The 16,649-nt window shown below is 41.8% G+C and overlaps 1 protein-coding gene across 2 annotated transcripts in view; it reads left to right on the top strand.

The window, feature by feature from the left end:
• Window positions 1-11,209, top strand: part of gltpa (glycolipid transfer protein a) — a 40,821-nt gene extending 29,612 nt beyond the window's left edge. The window contains exons 4-7 of one of the 2 annotated variants that reach the window (XM_068054759.1): window positions 1,576-1,726; window positions 2,502-2,678; window positions 10,472-10,546; window positions 10,939-11,209. In XM_068054759.1, the coding sequence (XP_067910860.1) occupies window positions 1,576-1,726; window positions 2,502-2,678; window positions 10,472-10,495 (352 nt within the window). In that variant the 3' untranslated portion in view covers window positions 10,496-10,546; window positions 10,939-11,209. Of the gene's footprint in view, window positions 1-1,575; window positions 1,727-2,501; window positions 8,616-10,471; window positions 10,547-10,938 lie in introns of those variants that run through there. The other variant, XM_068054760.1, reaches the window with a different exon arrangement.
• The last annotated feature ends 5,440 nt before the right edge of the window (window positions 11,210-16,649 follow it).

Below are 16,649 nucleotides of genomic sequence, written 5' to 3'. Positions count from 1 at the left end.
TCAATGGCAGAAAATTGAACAGCTGCCATCTGACAACAAAAATGAGGGGAAAAAAAGAGGAAACCATATTAAAGCCAAAACATGCAAAGGAAAGTAATCAAAATGGTGGCAAAAATTACAGTCTGAAATTGTTAAACTTATTGAGTCCAGAAGACTGTAAAGTGCCTAATCAAAAGATAAGGTGCTGCTCTTCGAGCTTGTGTTGAGCTTCATTGGAACACTATAGTGTTTGGAATTTGGAATTCTGTAAGTAGAACACTACAGTAGGCCAAAGACGGAGAGGTCAGCGTGAGAGCAAGTTGAAGAATTATCGTAGGCCACCGGAAGTTCGGGGTCATGCCTGCGGACTGACCAGAGGTGTTCCGCAAAACAGTCATCCAATCTGTGTTTAATCTCCCCAGTGTAAAGCAGACTACGTTATGAGCAGCAGATACAGTATACTAGATTGAAAAAAGTACACACATATTGCAGTTTCGCCTGGAAGGAGAGTTTGAGGCCTTGGACAGTGAGGAGAGAGGAAGTAAAAAGGCAGATGTTGCAACTCCTGCGCTTGCATGGGAAGGGGCAGGGTGTTGGCGATAGAGGAGTGTCATGGTGGGCATAGTCCCTTCGAAATGCTGGGAGGGGAGAGGAAGATGTGTTAGGTGGTGGCATCATGTTGGAGGTGATGGAAATGGTGGAGGATGATTCGTTGAATGCGGAGGCTGGTGGGGTGGAAAGTGAGGACAAGGTGAACCCTATCATGGTTCTGGGAGGCGGGGGAAGGGGTGAGAGCAGAAGTGTGGGGAATGGATCAGACACGGTCAAGGGCCCTGTCAACCATGGTGGTGGGGGAGGGGTGGCAGAATCCTCGGTTGAGGAAAAAGACCTATTGGAAGCGCTGTTGTGGAAGGCTGCAATGTCAGAATAGACTCGACAGAGATGGGGAAACTGGGAGAATGGAATGGAGTCCTTACTGGAAGCAGGGTGTGAGGACATATAGGTGAGGTAGCTGTGGGAGTCAGTGGACTTATAATTAATATTTGTTGATGGCTTATCCCCAGAAATAGTCAGAGAAATCGAGGCAGGGAAGACTTGGAGATGGACCATGTGAAGATGAGAGAAGGTTGGAAATTCCCTACTCTTCTTTGAAAAGTGTCATGAGATATTTTACATTGATCTGAGTGCAGATAGGCCATGGTTTAACATCTCATCCAAATTACGACACCTGTGACTGTGCAGCACTCCCTCAATAGTACGCTGAACTGTCAACTTGGATTATGTGCTCGTCACTGGAGTATGGCTTGAATCCACAGCCTTCGGACTCCAAGCAAGAGTGCTGCCATTGAGCCAAGGAAGACAGCTTGGCCTTGTACTGATAGTTCTGACAGTGGATTGAAAATTAATTGATTTACAATAATTGGGGATTCCACTACCGTTTCTGCATTGGTATGATGTGAAAACTGAAATAAATAGACACAAAATGTGCAATGCTAGTGACTACTAGATGCACATTTAAAAATTAGCCTGATCTTTGACATAGAGAAGAAAAAGAGCTGGTTTCTGTTTGTGAATTTTTTCAATCCATTTTTACAGGGGTTTGAAGTTCATACAGGTTATGCTGCAAAGCATCGCAGATGGGGAGCGGGATGATGCAAATCCAAACCTCATTCGAGTTAATGCAACAAAAGCGTATGAAATGGCTCTGAAGAAATACCATGGCTGGCTTGTACATGGTCTATTTTCTGTGAGTTTCTTTTTTGCATTTCATCCTTTCTTGAATGTGCTCAGACGTGCTGAGCTGCAATCATACTTGGCCAGTATTTCCTGGAAGTGAGAAACTGTACATTGGTCCCAAGTTGATCTTTCATTAGAATTGCCCCCACCAGCCCCCACCCCCCAAACAAAAATATCTTTCTATAACTAAAATAAACAGATGTTCTGTGATGTAGGCACCATCTCCTGGTAAATAGCATAACTGGCTTCCAGAGGAAGAAAACTAAAAAGAGCAGGCGTGTTCATCAGTAAAATATTATGAACACGAGGCCTGATTTTTATACTAACTTCCCACCCCCTATGTGAAAACTACATGCCTGACTTTGTTTTGATTTTTAATGAAATGTAAAATTAGGCTGGGTGTAAATAGGGCCGCTGACCCAAACCTGCCGTGTTCTTACCGGGCACGTTAGTTTAAATTCGGGGCTTGGATCTCAGTTGGGGAATTGTTGAGGGTACGACTGATAGGCCTCAGAATTTCTGGGCTAAGACATTAGATTAGTAAGGCCTTCTGCTCCAGCACATGCCACTTTCCAAAATTACGGCCATTGAGTGTGATCTAACAAGATCTAAAATTTTAATTAATTTCTTTAAGAAATTACTTTGGGGTTACTGATGCAATCAGTGTCAAATCCCACCAGGTCTGGGAGACCAGTTATCAGCCAGGATGCTGGGCGTTTGGGATGTGCTGAGGGATAAGATGTAAGTGTTGACTGCAGCATGTGACCTTGCATTTTGCTTTTCAGGCCGCAGTTTATGCAGCTCCATATAAATCGGACTTTATGAAAGCACTGTCAAAGGGTAAAGACGTCAAAGAAGAAGAATGTGTAGAGAAAATCAGACAGTTTTTGGTCAACTTCACAGTGACTATCGATGCAATCTATGAGATGTACACAAAAATGAATGCAGAGTTGGATTACAAGGTCTAACACTTGCACACTCTCTCTCTGTCTGTCTCTCTCTCTCTCTCTCTCTCAGCAATAAACTAACTGTAATCACTGTGATTTTGATAACTTTTTAGGTTACTGTTTCTACAGGGTTATGATCATTAACCAGCAGTAATTAGTGTGGAAGCCAGGCAGAAGAGACACCATCTCTGTGAAGTTGATCTGTGTGAGTTACTGTGTACTCCTGATCCTCAGTACTGTAATAATATTGAAGTTAATCAAACGGATCAGGTACATCCCCTTAGTCCTATCAGCTATTGGTTTATTTGATAAAATAGAGGGTATTTGTTTTCCAATATGAATTTCTTTCACTTGTATTAACTGACCATATAACAGATCTGCAGGGTTTTTATAAGGGTTATTCCCAAAATACATTTGTGATTTTTCACCAGGAAGCTAATGTGGCCTTTGACAGTTTATAAAGGAAATGATGAGGTAAATGTGAAAGCTCAACTTGTAAATGTTTAATATTTTACTTTTCAACCTTCAGGAGGCAAGGCTAGCTTTCTATAATTTAAATAGAGCAGTTTTCATGCTAATAAATTAAATCGCGTCCTTTTTTTAAAAAAAATAAACTTTCTCAACATTTTACGGGTATCCTGTGCATTCTATAGTTTAATCTAGATAAATTGACCATTCAAGTGTCAAATTCCAGTTGCACTGAATCAAATCTACATTTTTTTTTTCCCCTCCCTCCCCCCCCCCCCCCCCCCCCAATCAAATGTACATTTTTTTTTTCCCTCCCTCCCCTCCCCGGCTATTAATGGTGCTGACTCACGCTGGGTGGCCATCTCTCTTGTGTGAGCCTCAACAGTAACTATTAGCAGATTGTTTGGCTGTGGAAGGACATTACACCTGAGTTTGTGCTGTGTGCGGTCTCCACTTCTTGCCACAAGTTGCTGGATAGTGATCCAGCATAGAATTGGCCTGCTTTTCCTTTTTTCTCCCACCCCACCCACATCCTCAAACCATGGGAGCTGAAGCCAGTTCTTACCTGGTGAATGTTCACTAATTTGGCACAGATCTGGGATGGAGCCTGAGATATTCCATTCTGGATGGTTCAAATCAATTAAATCATCAGGGGAGCTCTCACTTTTTAAAAATAAATATAAAAAAATGGGTTGCAGTATGTCCAATTCAGAAAATTCAGTCTGAACCTTCTAGAAATCCTGATGCAAGTAGAACATTTCTTGGCCTTGTTAATTATGAATTGTTGGGTAAAATTGTAGGCTTTTTCTAACTGCCCTCCTATTTAGAGAACCTCCTGTCCGAGCTTTCCCCTTTATTTATTAACCTGCGAATCTCATGATCAGTGCAGGTTTCTAAAATATGCCACTGATTTGTACTTTTAAGTGGCTCTAACATTCACGGAGGCAATGAGGTTGTGGAGCCCGTAAAAGAGGAATCTCCTTTGGCCTCCATCGGTGAAGCTAAAACAAAAGGCATCCTAATAAATTTAACCCAAGACTGAAGCGATTGACTTTGTTTTTTGTTGAAGGGAGTAGTAAGCTGACTCAACCGATTTAATAAATCCAAGTGTCCTTTCTAATTTTATACAATGCATTTTGAGTATTTCAGTACCCCATTTAAGCGAAATCCTTTCTAATTGTTCATGTGCTGACTGTAAGCAGGGATTTCTGAGTTGCTCTTCTCTGCCTCCCGTACTGCTGAGCTCTCCTGTTATCTTGCAATACCTAATTTATATTTCACTTCCAAGTTTTACTGGCTTCCTGTGGTAGCCAGTTTTAAACTGCACTCCTTTTGATGCTGCAGTATTGAATAACTGGAGAAATTAGCTGTAAATGAACTGATCAGTTTTTAAATACATTGCAAGAGTTGTTTGCCATCCTGTGACCTCTGAATAGTTAGGAATATGGTCCCTCAATGGGTCTTTCAACCCCTGCCCCAGCCTAGTCCAGCAGCACTCCGAGATCAGCAGACTCAGAAAAAATCAGTAATAAAATTTGGAATTTCCTTGTTCTATATTTGGTTTGACAACAGGTGGTTCCTTTATCCACTCAGCATTAGGAGAACTGAGTGTGTTTTTTGTCTTTTTTTTTATTCTTCAAGCTGTCACTGTTAGCATGAGTTAGTGCTCAGGATTGTGGCTCTTGACAAAAATCTATTGAATACTCCTATCTCATTGGTGTAGAAGAGGTAAATAATTCAGGATTAAGCCGGCAATCCCTCCGAGATGTGACCAAGTAGCTTTTTTTTTGGAGAAATGTCATGTTAGTGCAATAAAAGGTTGGGGTGGAAAAATATTGTTGGAACCAAGTAGAGGGAACTTTGTATCTAGCAGTGTTGTCTTTAAGTGCTTTAATGCTAATACTTGGAGAAGTCTTGCATTCTTGTGCACCAATATCCCTCGCTTTGAACACAAAATTCACACAGCAAATCGTTATATATAAAAGCAAAGGCAGGAGCATCAAAAGGGATATCACTATTCCTTCAATTATCAGATTGAAAAAGGAAGACATTTCTGGAAAATTATGTTTAACTTTACCTGAATCAGAAACTCATGTGCCAACTGTGTTTTGATTTTGGTATCACTTGAAGGACAAGATGAGTGGACTGCAGGGTGGGGAGTGGGAGTTGTAATGTAGGGGAGTCAGTAGTGACTGAAACCTCAAATGTCTTCTCGCTGCTGGTTATAATTGATTTTTCCAAACCTGGGCAAACCAGGTTCACTCCTAGCAGTCTGAGACCAGGTTTTAAATTATAGTAGGCCCTATTAACTGTCCGTTAGTTTGAAGATAATGAAGTATTCAAGAAATAATGAAGCTTTTTTTGATTTGAGGTAGGAGAGAGGATTTCCACTTTAATAATAGTGTCCCAAGATCGTTCCAGCTAACTGCTTCCACAGAGTAAGTTTGTCATTTGAGTATGTTTGATGTTGAACAGATTTAGAACTTATTTGTACTGTGTTGCAGTTTTAATATGGGGTCTCAATCAGTGGCCCTAAGTCTGGGCCTTGCATATTCCGATATGCTCGTTGACTGTTGCACTTTGCTAATCTCGTGTGCTTTTATAACGTCTTTGTTTAACTTTCTATTTTTCCATTTTCCTTTTGCATTTGTTAAAGAATAATGGAATGGAATAAATTGTGTATTTAGGTAAATCTCAGTAATGCCATTTGGCTTTTTGAACAGCAGCTTTTATAACCATGGAGCATGACATTTTTAATCCTAAAAATTGTGATCATTAAGATTCGCAATTTATAAAATAAAACTCTTTCCATTATTTCTACCTCACTAGAGCTTCTGGCTTGTACAAAACCCGAGCTTGATAGGAGAGTGGCAGTGGTACAAACTGTGTGTACCTTTCCTCACTCTACCCATGTCTTCAATAACATTCGAGTTGTGAAACTTGTGCATTTCCCTCCCTGCTGAGATGGAATGCATTCCCTGCAAAGTATCTCTGCTTGATGGCAAGGGGGCTGAGAAAACTAGTCAGGTGGATTTAGGTTTCAGTTGATTGATATGGAGTCCGGACTGGTAATGCGTGCCAGCAGTTGCACTGTAGTTAAATAATGGATAATACCATTAACTAGAAATGTGCAATATTTTGACCATTGTTTTAACTGTGCAAAGTGGGCTAAAACATACCTGAATGTGCATCTGCTGAGTTTACAATTGCCAATAGACTGCAGGTATAATACTTTTTTGGGGGGAAAACCACCTTTTCACTTAATGTATACGTACTCCAATATTCCCACCAACATGCATTGAAACGAATGCTTGTATATCACTGGATCTATCCATGTATTGCTGTTGGCCATGACAGCCCACCAGCTGATAGAAAACCCAGCAGCCATCATCAGCAATGCTAAGTTTGTATATATTGAGAGTAACATATTTTACCATGTATTGCAAGGTGGCAATCCATTTCCAGTGTATGGTAGGCTGATCAGCATCTGACAGAGGGATGGATTAGTGTTTCAGATGCATCCATTCTTCAGAACTTGGTCAGCCAGGAGCTGTTCCTTCTTTCAGTTGGACCAGGTTGCCAGTTCTGATGAAGGGTCATCTTTCTGATGAATCTTTTGACCTTGCCTGCTTGCTTGGGTTGACATTGAAAGCTATAAGGGGGTGGGAGAGAGGTTGGTATTCTGGCAGGAAAAGATCATATGGGGGGGCCCTTCATCTGAAGCCATCCATGGACTTGGAAGCATTAACCTCTCTTTGCTTCAGATGCTAATTGAGCTGCTATCCTTGTCTAGCGTTTTTTCTCCTTTCAGATTTTTCAGTACTTCTAGCTTTTTCTACTTTTTTAATCTCTTGGTTAAAATGATCAGAAATCTCTTGTGATTTGGTGTTGTCTCAACCCGCTTGCTGCACCGCAGACTGGGTGCTAATCCTGCTGGTACAAAGCAATGAAATGTTCCAAGGCTAAGTAAGATCTGTTGTGATTTTTTTTTTTCTTCCCCTCCTATTTTGGAGGAATTTTTCCAATAATCCTGAGCCAGTGGAATCCTTCCTTTTTTAGATTTGCTTTGTAATTTATACTAGAGTGTCTTTGTAAAAGGGTACATGTGCTAAATACAGCAGGAAAGTGCCCCAAGTTCAAATTGTTACTGATCAGATTATTTCCTGGTAATCAGATGTTGATTTAACAGTTGATAAATTTGCAGCAGTTATGTCTATATCATTGTTAAGTTTAATATGGATGTTGTGCATGAGCAACACAGAGCTTACTTGCTGTCGGGATGGGTAGAGGCTGTGAGCAGCTCTAGAACTGAATAAATTAACCCTTTCCTCATTTCAGGAGGTTTGTGTACATTTCTTAATAGGAGGTCAGTGTGAGATTTCAGGCTCTTAGTCTCATCTGAGGAGCTCAGATCTTGGTTGTAATCTGCTTGAGCTTGTGGTTCATGCAGTTATCCAATTGCACCACTATCCCCTCCCCTCTCTCTCTGATGCTGCTGTCTTTATAAAACTCCCATGTGTTCCACTTACTATTTTTGGGATGTACCATTGTTTGTTTTACTATGGTAATGATTGCTATAGCAGTACGAAGACTACCATATTTGAGCATGGCTTTTGCTGCCTTGAGTGGAACACAAGCCTTATCTAAACTTAATGTCAATAAACTCCTTTTCAACTTTTTTTTTGTTTAAAGCTGTTCATGGATCGATTTTCAGAAATATCTATGCACAAGATTCTGTAAATTTTAGGATTCCTCTCTTTACAGGATTGTGTTTAATCTTAAACATGGTGTATATAAATTGTGTCTACTTGAATGAAGGATCCCTGTTTTTTTTAATGGAGAATGCACTACTAAGGAGGGAATCTCGGCATTAGGATCCAGCGGTTGAGTTATATTCTCTTCATTATAGTCTTTCCCTTCTGGCCTGAGCATACCTTTATAGTGCAGTACATTTTATGGACACCCTTCTATACCAGGCCCAAAGGAGAATTCTTCCCATGAGCCTGGAAGGTGTTGGCTGCCAGGCTACGTAACCATGAAGGGTAGCATAGCCAAGCCTGAGTCTTTCCTCTCTAGACGTCGAGGCATAAACATTTTCCAGCAGGATTTGCTCATCAGGATTGGGAACTCCTGACTTTTTTTTTCCCAGCATCTTCCACCTGGATTCCCAGGGTCCTCTTATTGCCCCAGGTGTGATTGGCTAATGGAGCACAGCCCTCTTTTTTTTCCTATTTCATATTGTTCATTACTGTTTCATGTGATGCATTTACTGACAGGGTGTGGGGAACTAAAATTAACTTGATTTTTGGTTTGGGTTTCTTTTTGTTTAAATCTTTTTTGACGGAGTACTGATGGTGAGACTTCCTCAACTTGGATCCTAAAATGTAAAATGTGTTATTTTAAAAAAATAAATAAAGTTTATCTCCAGTCAGATTGGTACAAATGTTTTAACTGCAATAAAACTTTGAACCTATTTTGTCACAATAGTGTGTAATGTGTCGTGATTTAGGTGTCAGAATAATTTCAAGGAAAGAAGGGCTTGTGTTTTATATAGTGTACCATCCTTTCCTTTTCACACTCCTCTCTTTACCTGCCCCCTCTTCCCTGCCCACCTATTTTGAAGCCATTTTTGCACCTGGGCATCGCAAAGAGATGTTGATCTTTATGGGCAGTCGGGGGGAGGGGATTGGGCAGATAGATTGTTGACCAGTTCACCATGAGAGCTCCCTCATCTTTTAAATAGTGCTGTGGCATCTGCGTCTGTACCACCAGGACACTCTGGCACAGCAGCACTCTCTGGAACAGCTCCTTAATTTATGTGCGCTAGTTCTGGAGGGGAATGTGAACTTATAATTTTCTGATACAAATGAGAATGTTACCAACTGAGCTATGTTGATGCAGTCTATGTGCAGCTTCCCAATGGTTCATCAGATAGTACCAATGCTGTTTGGTGTGATAGTGAGCCATAGAAAGCAGGAAGATTTCAGTCTTGTTCTTTGCCAAGCTAATAGATCTGCGTTGGGATATTGAGGGTGTCGCACCACCACATCAAAGATTACTGCGGAAAATAAAAGCTCATGGTGTAGGGGATAACATATTGACATAGATAGAAAATTGGCTAGCTAACAGGAAACAGTAGACATAAATGGGTCATTTACTGGTTGCAAGAGGTAACGAGTGATGTGCTGCAGGGATCCGTGCTGGGGCCTCAACTTTTTACAATTTACATAAATGACTTTGATGAAGGGACCGAAGGTATGATTGCTAAATTTGCTGATGACACAGGTAGAAAAATAAGTTGTGAAGAGGATATAAGGAGGCTACAAGGGATATAGATGGGTTAAGTGAGTGGGCAAAGATCTGGCAAATGGAGTATCATATGGGAAAATGTCCATTTTGGCAGGAAGAATAAGGAAGAAGCATATTATCTAAATGGTCTGAGATGCAGAGGGATATGGGTATCCTAGTGCATGAATCGTAAAAGATTAGTCTGCAGGTTCAGCAAGTAATTAGGAAAGCTAATAGAATGTTAATGTTTATTGTGAGGGGAATTGAATACAAAAGTAGGGAGGTTATGCTTCAGTTATACATGGCATTGGGGAGACCACATGTACAGTATTACACTCCTTATGTAAGGATGGATACAAATGTGTTGGAAGTGGTTCAGAGAAGGTTTACTAGACTAATACTGGAATGGGGGGGGGGAGGGGTTGTCTTCTGAGGAAAGGTTGGAGGCTTGTATCCGCTGGAGTTTACAACAGTAAGAGGCAACTTGATTGAAAAGTATAAGATCCTGAGGGGCGTTGACAGGGTGGATGTGGAATGGACATTTCCTCTTGTGGTGGAATCTAGATCTAGTGGTCACCCCTTAAAAAATAAGGGGTCGCCCATTTAAGACAGAGATGAGAAATTTTTTCTCTAAGGGTCATGAGTCTTTGGAACTCTCTTCTTCAAAAGGTGATGGAAGCAGAGCCTTTGAATATTTTTAAGGTCGAGGTAGATAAGATTCTTGATCAGAAAGGAGGTGAAAGGTTATTGGGAGTATGTGGGAATGTGGAGCTGAGGTTACAATCAGATCAGCCATGATCTTGTTGAATGGTGGAGCAGGCTCAAGGGGCCGAGTGGCCTACTCCTCCTAATTCATATGTTCGTATTAGAAGCTAGAGGCTGGGGGAGACAACTAGCATTTGTCTAGTGTTTTTACAAGGACATTTACAGTACAGTTTGAAAGATCTTGCAACCTACTGGAAGCTAATTATGATTGGACTTAATTTCTAATGTTTAAAATATTCCACCTTCTAGGAGACATTCCCAGTTTTCTATTTTTTTTTCTCCTACAGAAAAGTAACATTTTTGCAGAATAAGGCAGCTGAACAAGAAAACTGCGTTAGTGGCTGGATCCTTCTGTGTACTTGGTGGGTAAAAGAATTTCCCTGAATCAAGCAGCTTTCATCATTCTCAACATGAATATTAGAGATTCCCAACGTCTCTTGGGATGTTAGTTAAAATGGCTGCATTTGTGAGTGGGTCATTGGCACAAAACCTCGAAAACAGTTCCTAGAGACTGAAGGATATGGGGGTAAAAAGTCTTCTAAAGGAACAATGGGGAAAGTGCCTGTTATTGGTCTGTTAAGAAAATCTCATTCTGAAATTATACATTTGAAATCCATAATTTCATTTAGTTATTAATTAGAAGGGGGAAATGGCACTGTCTCATTTCATCATTTTAAGGTTCTTCTGTAATTGTCTTGGTATTCTGATTTGTTTCTATTTTAAAGTGACTTTTCCTTTTGCCCATTTTGAATAGATTATTTGTTGCTTTTTGGAAGCTGCTACTTTTCCCCAGCCCATTTCAGGATTAGTGGGGATTCAACTGTATCCTGAGCTGACATACTGTTGTTGAACTTCCTCAGGATCTAGGACAGCTATAAAAGGTGAGGGGAACAGCAGAGGTATATGGTATAATCTCTACTCTACACCGGTAGAGGAATTGGAAGCAACAAAGTCGCCACTTTTTTTTGCTGTTGCTTTGCTAAAGGAAAGTGGATTCATTATTTTTTTTTTAAGTGCATATAAAATAGACAATATTTGAATCTATTTCTGAGTTGTAATCTTTTACTTTTGTATGTTACAATTGAGTTTATTCAATTTTAACTTTCATCTTATTAAATGTATTAAAATTAAATCCCTGTTTTCTTGAGCTCTCTCCTTCTCTCCCTCTTCTACCCTCTCTCTTTTCCCCCCCCCACCCCACCCCACCCCACCCCACCCCACCCCACCCCACCAATTTTCAATCCCTTCCCAGTGCCCATTGGTTTGTGCAGCAAATGTTTGGTGACATACTTCCAACTTTAGAGCAAATCACAGCTTAGCCTCATCTTGTCCTAATGTCCATATGTGCATTTTCACAATCTAATCCACCCCAGTCCAATCTCTTCCCCAGTTTGGGGCAGATCCTGCACAACCTCCATGGGTTCCACTGTTCAGAAAATGAAAAAGCAATGAGATAAGGCCAATATAATAAAAGCAAAATACTGCAGATACTGGAAATCTGAAATAAAAACAAAGTGCTGGAAATACTCAGCAGGTTAGGCAGCATCTATGGGAGAGAAGCAGAGTTAAAGCTTCAGGTGTGTGACGTGACCTTTTGTCAGAACTGGCAAAGGTTAGAAAAGGATTGGGTTTTAAGCAAGTGAAGTGGGTGGGGGGGGGGGTGGTGGAGTTGATGGGGTGGAGAACAAAAGGGAAGGTGTGTGATAGGGCAGAGGGCAGGAGAGATTAAATAACAAAACTGTCATGTGATAAAGGCAAAGAGCATGTTAATGCTTGTGCTGAAAGACAAAGCATTAGTCCAGAGAGAGTTAATGGCAGAATAATGAGCAGCTCTGTCCACATGAAAAACAGGCACATGGTTTAAAAAATAAACTAAAATAAAAGCCAAAAAAATAGATTAAAAAAAAAATAAGGCCAATCAAGGGATGACCTGTTGCTCCTTTTCCTTCACAGTGAAATCTCTGTCTTTGCAAGGATCAACATGTATTTATTTTGTTTTAATGTGTTAGGATGTCCCAATGTGCTTCACATCCAATAACTTTGAGATGGTCGCTGTCACTTTAAAGTTCACAACCCTCCTGGAATGAACAGGAGTTTCCTGGAAACAGGGGCTCCTGACCTGGGCACTGCCTTCAGCAGCCTTGGACAGTCAGCATTTTAAATTTCCCACTGATGTGAGGCACCAGTCTCTCCTCACCTCGCCAGCCAGGCTTTGTGACTCCACTGGCTGCTGTCAGAGAAACCTCCCGTAGAGGTTTCAGCATGTGACAGTATGGAGGAGAATGGATTGTTGGGAATTGGGAGGGCTTGGGTATCGGGGATGGTGTGGAGGTGAGGGGGAGGTCTCATCAATCAGGAATTCTCAGCAGATGGGGTGGTGGGTGGGGTGAATTACTCCTCTTCCTCGCCTGCAAATGGGTGGCTTCTGGTTCTTGGACCTTACCAACCCAACCTCTCTAAGGTAAATGCAATAACATTTGTAGAAGTCACTTGCTTGTCACGTGGTCAAGCATCATGTGGCTAGTGTCATGTGATCAAACCTCCAGGAATGCTTCCAATTAGAGTTGGCAACCTTAGTTTATTAGCAACCGAATTGCGCGCACAGCCCCTCAGGCACCACCAAATAATCTTTTCTGGGTGGTGTTGGCTGAAGGTGGAATGTTAGGACACTGGAAGAACTCCATGCTTTTCTTTTGAATAGCCCTGAAATTTTTTACATCTACCTGAAGGGGTAGATTGGCACATTTGGTGGTGCAGCATTTCTTCAGTGCTGCACTGATGTGTGGGCCTTGATTTATATGTTTAAATCCTAGATTGTGGCTTGATCTTATTCGATACTTGAGTGCGCAAATGGATGTGAAGCATTTTGGAATATCTTGACCACGTGAAAGATCTATAAATACAAGTTTGTTCATGTGAAGCTTACACTGTGGGCAGGTCTCTTATGGTGTAGCCAAACCTGATGGTTGAGTGCGGTTATACAGTTTAATAATTCCTTCACAAATGGATCCGTTTTTTACTGACACTCCTGTATCTTTGATATTGTGGTCATTGAAATTTATTCCTCAACCAAGACCACTAAATCAGTTCAGTTGGTAATTTAACTCATTGCTATTTGTGTGGGTAAATTTGGCTGCTGTGTTTCCCTACATTTACAACAGTGACTGCACTTTGCAACTATTTCATCGGCTGTGAAGAAGTTTGGAATGTCCTGAGCTCATTAAAGGTGCTTATATAATTATTTCTTTCCTCCTTCCTTATTCTTACACCTACTTGCTGAATTGCATAGAATATAGAATTAAATGAGGAATGGCCATTTTGCCCTGTCAAGCCTGCTTCTCCTTCTGAATGTACAGTATCAATTATGATCCTGTGATCATATAAGATCCTGAGGGATCTTGACATGGTGGATGTGGAAAGGATATTTCCCCTTTGGGGAGAATCTAGAACTAGGGGTCACTGTTTAAAAATAAGGGGTCTCCCATTTAAGATAGATGAGAATTTTTTTCTCTGAGGGTTGCGATTCTTTGGAACTCTCTTCCACAAAAGGCAGTGGAAGCAGAGTTTTTGAATGTTTTTAAGGTAGAGGTAGATAGATTCTTGATGAGCAGGGGGGTGGAAGGTTATCAGGGGTAGGTGGCAATGTGGAGTAATCAGTTCAGCCATGAACTTATTGAATAGCGGAGCAGGCTCGAAGGGCCGAGTGGCCTACTCCTACTCCTAGTTTGTATGTTGGATTCTGAATTCTACCTATTTTAATCTGACCATTTGTCAGTGTTTCCTAATCCCTGAAGATAATCAAGAAAAAATCTAGAATGTTCATCTATTCCTATTCTTCAACAGTGACCTGCTTCCCACTATATTTACCCTGTCCCCTTAGTTATTGATTTTGGAGAGTATTTGATCATCTCCGTCTTTAGCTGGTATTAAAGGCCTGCTTGGGTCTGCAAATGAGGCCCGACCTGTCCTTTTTTTTTGTTTTTTTCCCGCGCTCAACCCACCAGACCATCAGTTAACCTAACTTCTGTTTTTCACTTTGTTCCTTACCTGCACAAGCTTAAAATAACTAACAAAACCACCTTCAAAGTTCAAAAAGTAAATTGACATTAGAGTCACTTACCTGAGGTGGTGATAAAGTGTATCTGATCTGGCCCGACCCGACCCTGAACGCCGGGCCCAGAAGTGCGACCTGAGCCGAACCCGACACGTCGTCGGGTCCTGTTGTGTTCGGGTCGAGTAGCAGGCCTTTAGCTGGTATCCAACTAGATATTTTATTGTGCTGAATGAAGGAGCTGCTCATTTTCAGTTAGTTGCAGCCAGGGCACTAGGTGGCAGTGTGTGTCATAGTAAGTGCTGAGAGTAAAATAACTATTCAGCCTGTCAACATCACAGAAATATTTGAACTTACAAGAAAATACCATTACACATCAATCCTTGCCTTATCTGCTGCCCTCCCCAGAACACATTCGTTATCTTCTGGAGGAAGCAAAAAAATACAAGTTAGTTTTACAAGCTGGTAATTTTTTTAAATGTACAAATACTGAATAAAATTAAATGCAAAATAGATTAAAAATAAAGAGCTAGCCCACTGGAATGGGGATATGAAGGAAGGATTAAAAAATAAGTGTTTGGGTGATGGGGTGTGTGTAGGTTTGTATTCAGCCAGCAGAGAGCACCAGCTACCACACACATGAACATGTATCGGGGCAGCACAGCCAGCGCATGCGCAAGACGCAACATCACCTGTGAATGTGCCAGCTTGCCGGATCAACTCACGCATGCGCGTAGTGACGTCAGCGCGCACTGTGTTATGTGCGCTGTGTTGGGCGGGAAGATAAGTCCAGCTGGAGGAGGGGAGGGGAGGGGAGTGGTGTGTGGTGGGTGCTGCTAGAAGCAGACTTTGAGGCGGTGAAGCGGGGGATTGTGCTTTTACGACTGACTTTCAGTCGCGGCATTTGCTATTGCAGAGTATATTCACATTTCCGTGTCTGATTAAGTAGCGCCGTATTACAGGCATTCTGACACTGTATATGAGTATGTGTGAGTAGTGCGCCATCTCCTGGTTGCATTGTCAACAAACGTGTCCAAGCAAAAAGTAACATGCTAAAAAGCTTCTCAACTACAGCAAATTAAAATCACACTATGTAAATATTGCACACATAACTACTCATTTCAAAAGTTTAAAAGCTGTATGATTTAATTTGAGCTTGGTGGAGGATATGGGGTAATGGAAATGTCATACTGGTGTGGAGAAGATGGTCTTCAGGTTGGACAGAATCCCCAAAGCTAATCAATTTTTTTTTCATGGGATGTGGGCATTGCTGGCTGGGCCAGCATTTGTTCCCCATCCCGAATTGCCCTTGAAGTTGGTGGTGGGCTGCCTTTTTGAAATGCTGTAGTCCATTTGGTGCAGGTGCACCCACAGTGCTGTTCTGAAAGGAGTTCCAGGATTTTGATCCAGTGACAGGGAAGGAATGGCAATATATTTCCAAGTCTGGATGGTATGTGGCTTGGAGGGGAGCTTGCAAATGGTGGTGTTCTCAGGTGACTGCTGCCCACGTCCTTCTAGGTGGAAGAGATCGCGGCTTTGGAAGGAGCCTTGGTTAGTTGTTGCAGTGCATCTTGTATATGGTACATGCTGTTGCCACTGTACGTCAGTACAAAGAACAAAGAAAATTACAGCACAGGAACAGGCCCTTTGGCCCTCCAAGCCTGCGCCGATCCAGATCCTCTATCTAAACATGTCGCCTATTTTCTAAGGGTCTGTATCTCTTTGCTTCCTGCCCATTCATGTATCTGTCTAGATACATCTTAAAAGACGCTATCGTGCCCGTGTCTACTACCTCCACTGGCAACGCGTTCCAGGCACCCACCACCCTCTGCGTAAAGAACTTTCCACGCATATCCCCCCTAACCTTTTCCCCTCTCACTTTGAACTCGTGACCCCTAGTAATTGAATCCCCCTCTCTGGGGAAAAAGCTTCTTGCTATCCACCCTGTCTATACCTCTCATGATTTTGTACACCTCAATCAGGTCCCCCCTCAACCTTCGTCTTTCTAATGAAAATAATGGAAGGCGTGCCAATCAAGTGCGCTGCTTTGTCCTTGGTTTAGTTTAGTTTAGAGATACAGCACTGAAACAGGCCCTTCGGCCCACCGAGTCTGTGCCGACCATCAACCACCCATATATACTAATCCCATATTCCTACCACATCCCCACCTGTCTCTATTTCTCTACCACCTACCTATACTAGGGGCAATTTACAACGGCCAATTTACCTATCACCTGCAAGTCTTTGGATGTGGGAGGAAACTGGAGCACCCGGCGAAAACCCATGCAGACACAGAGAGAACTTGCAAACTCCGCACAGGCAGTACCCAGAATCGAACCAGGGTCCCTGGAGCTGTGAGGCTGCGGTGCTAACCACTGCGCCACTGTGCTGCCCTCAAACACCAGCACACCCAT

Source organism: Heterodontus francisci, chromosome 23 (genome assembly GCF_036365525.1).
Source record: "Heterodontus francisci isolate sHetFra1 chromosome 23, sHetFra1.hap1, whole genome shotgun sequence".
In the NCBI taxonomy this organism is placed as follows: domain Eukaryota; kingdom Metazoa; phylum Chordata; class Chondrichthyes; order Heterodontiformes; family Heterodontidae; genus Heterodontus; species Heterodontus francisci.
The sequence above is the reverse complement of the archived record's forward strand: the minus strand, read 5'-3'. Positions and strand labels throughout refer to the sequence as shown.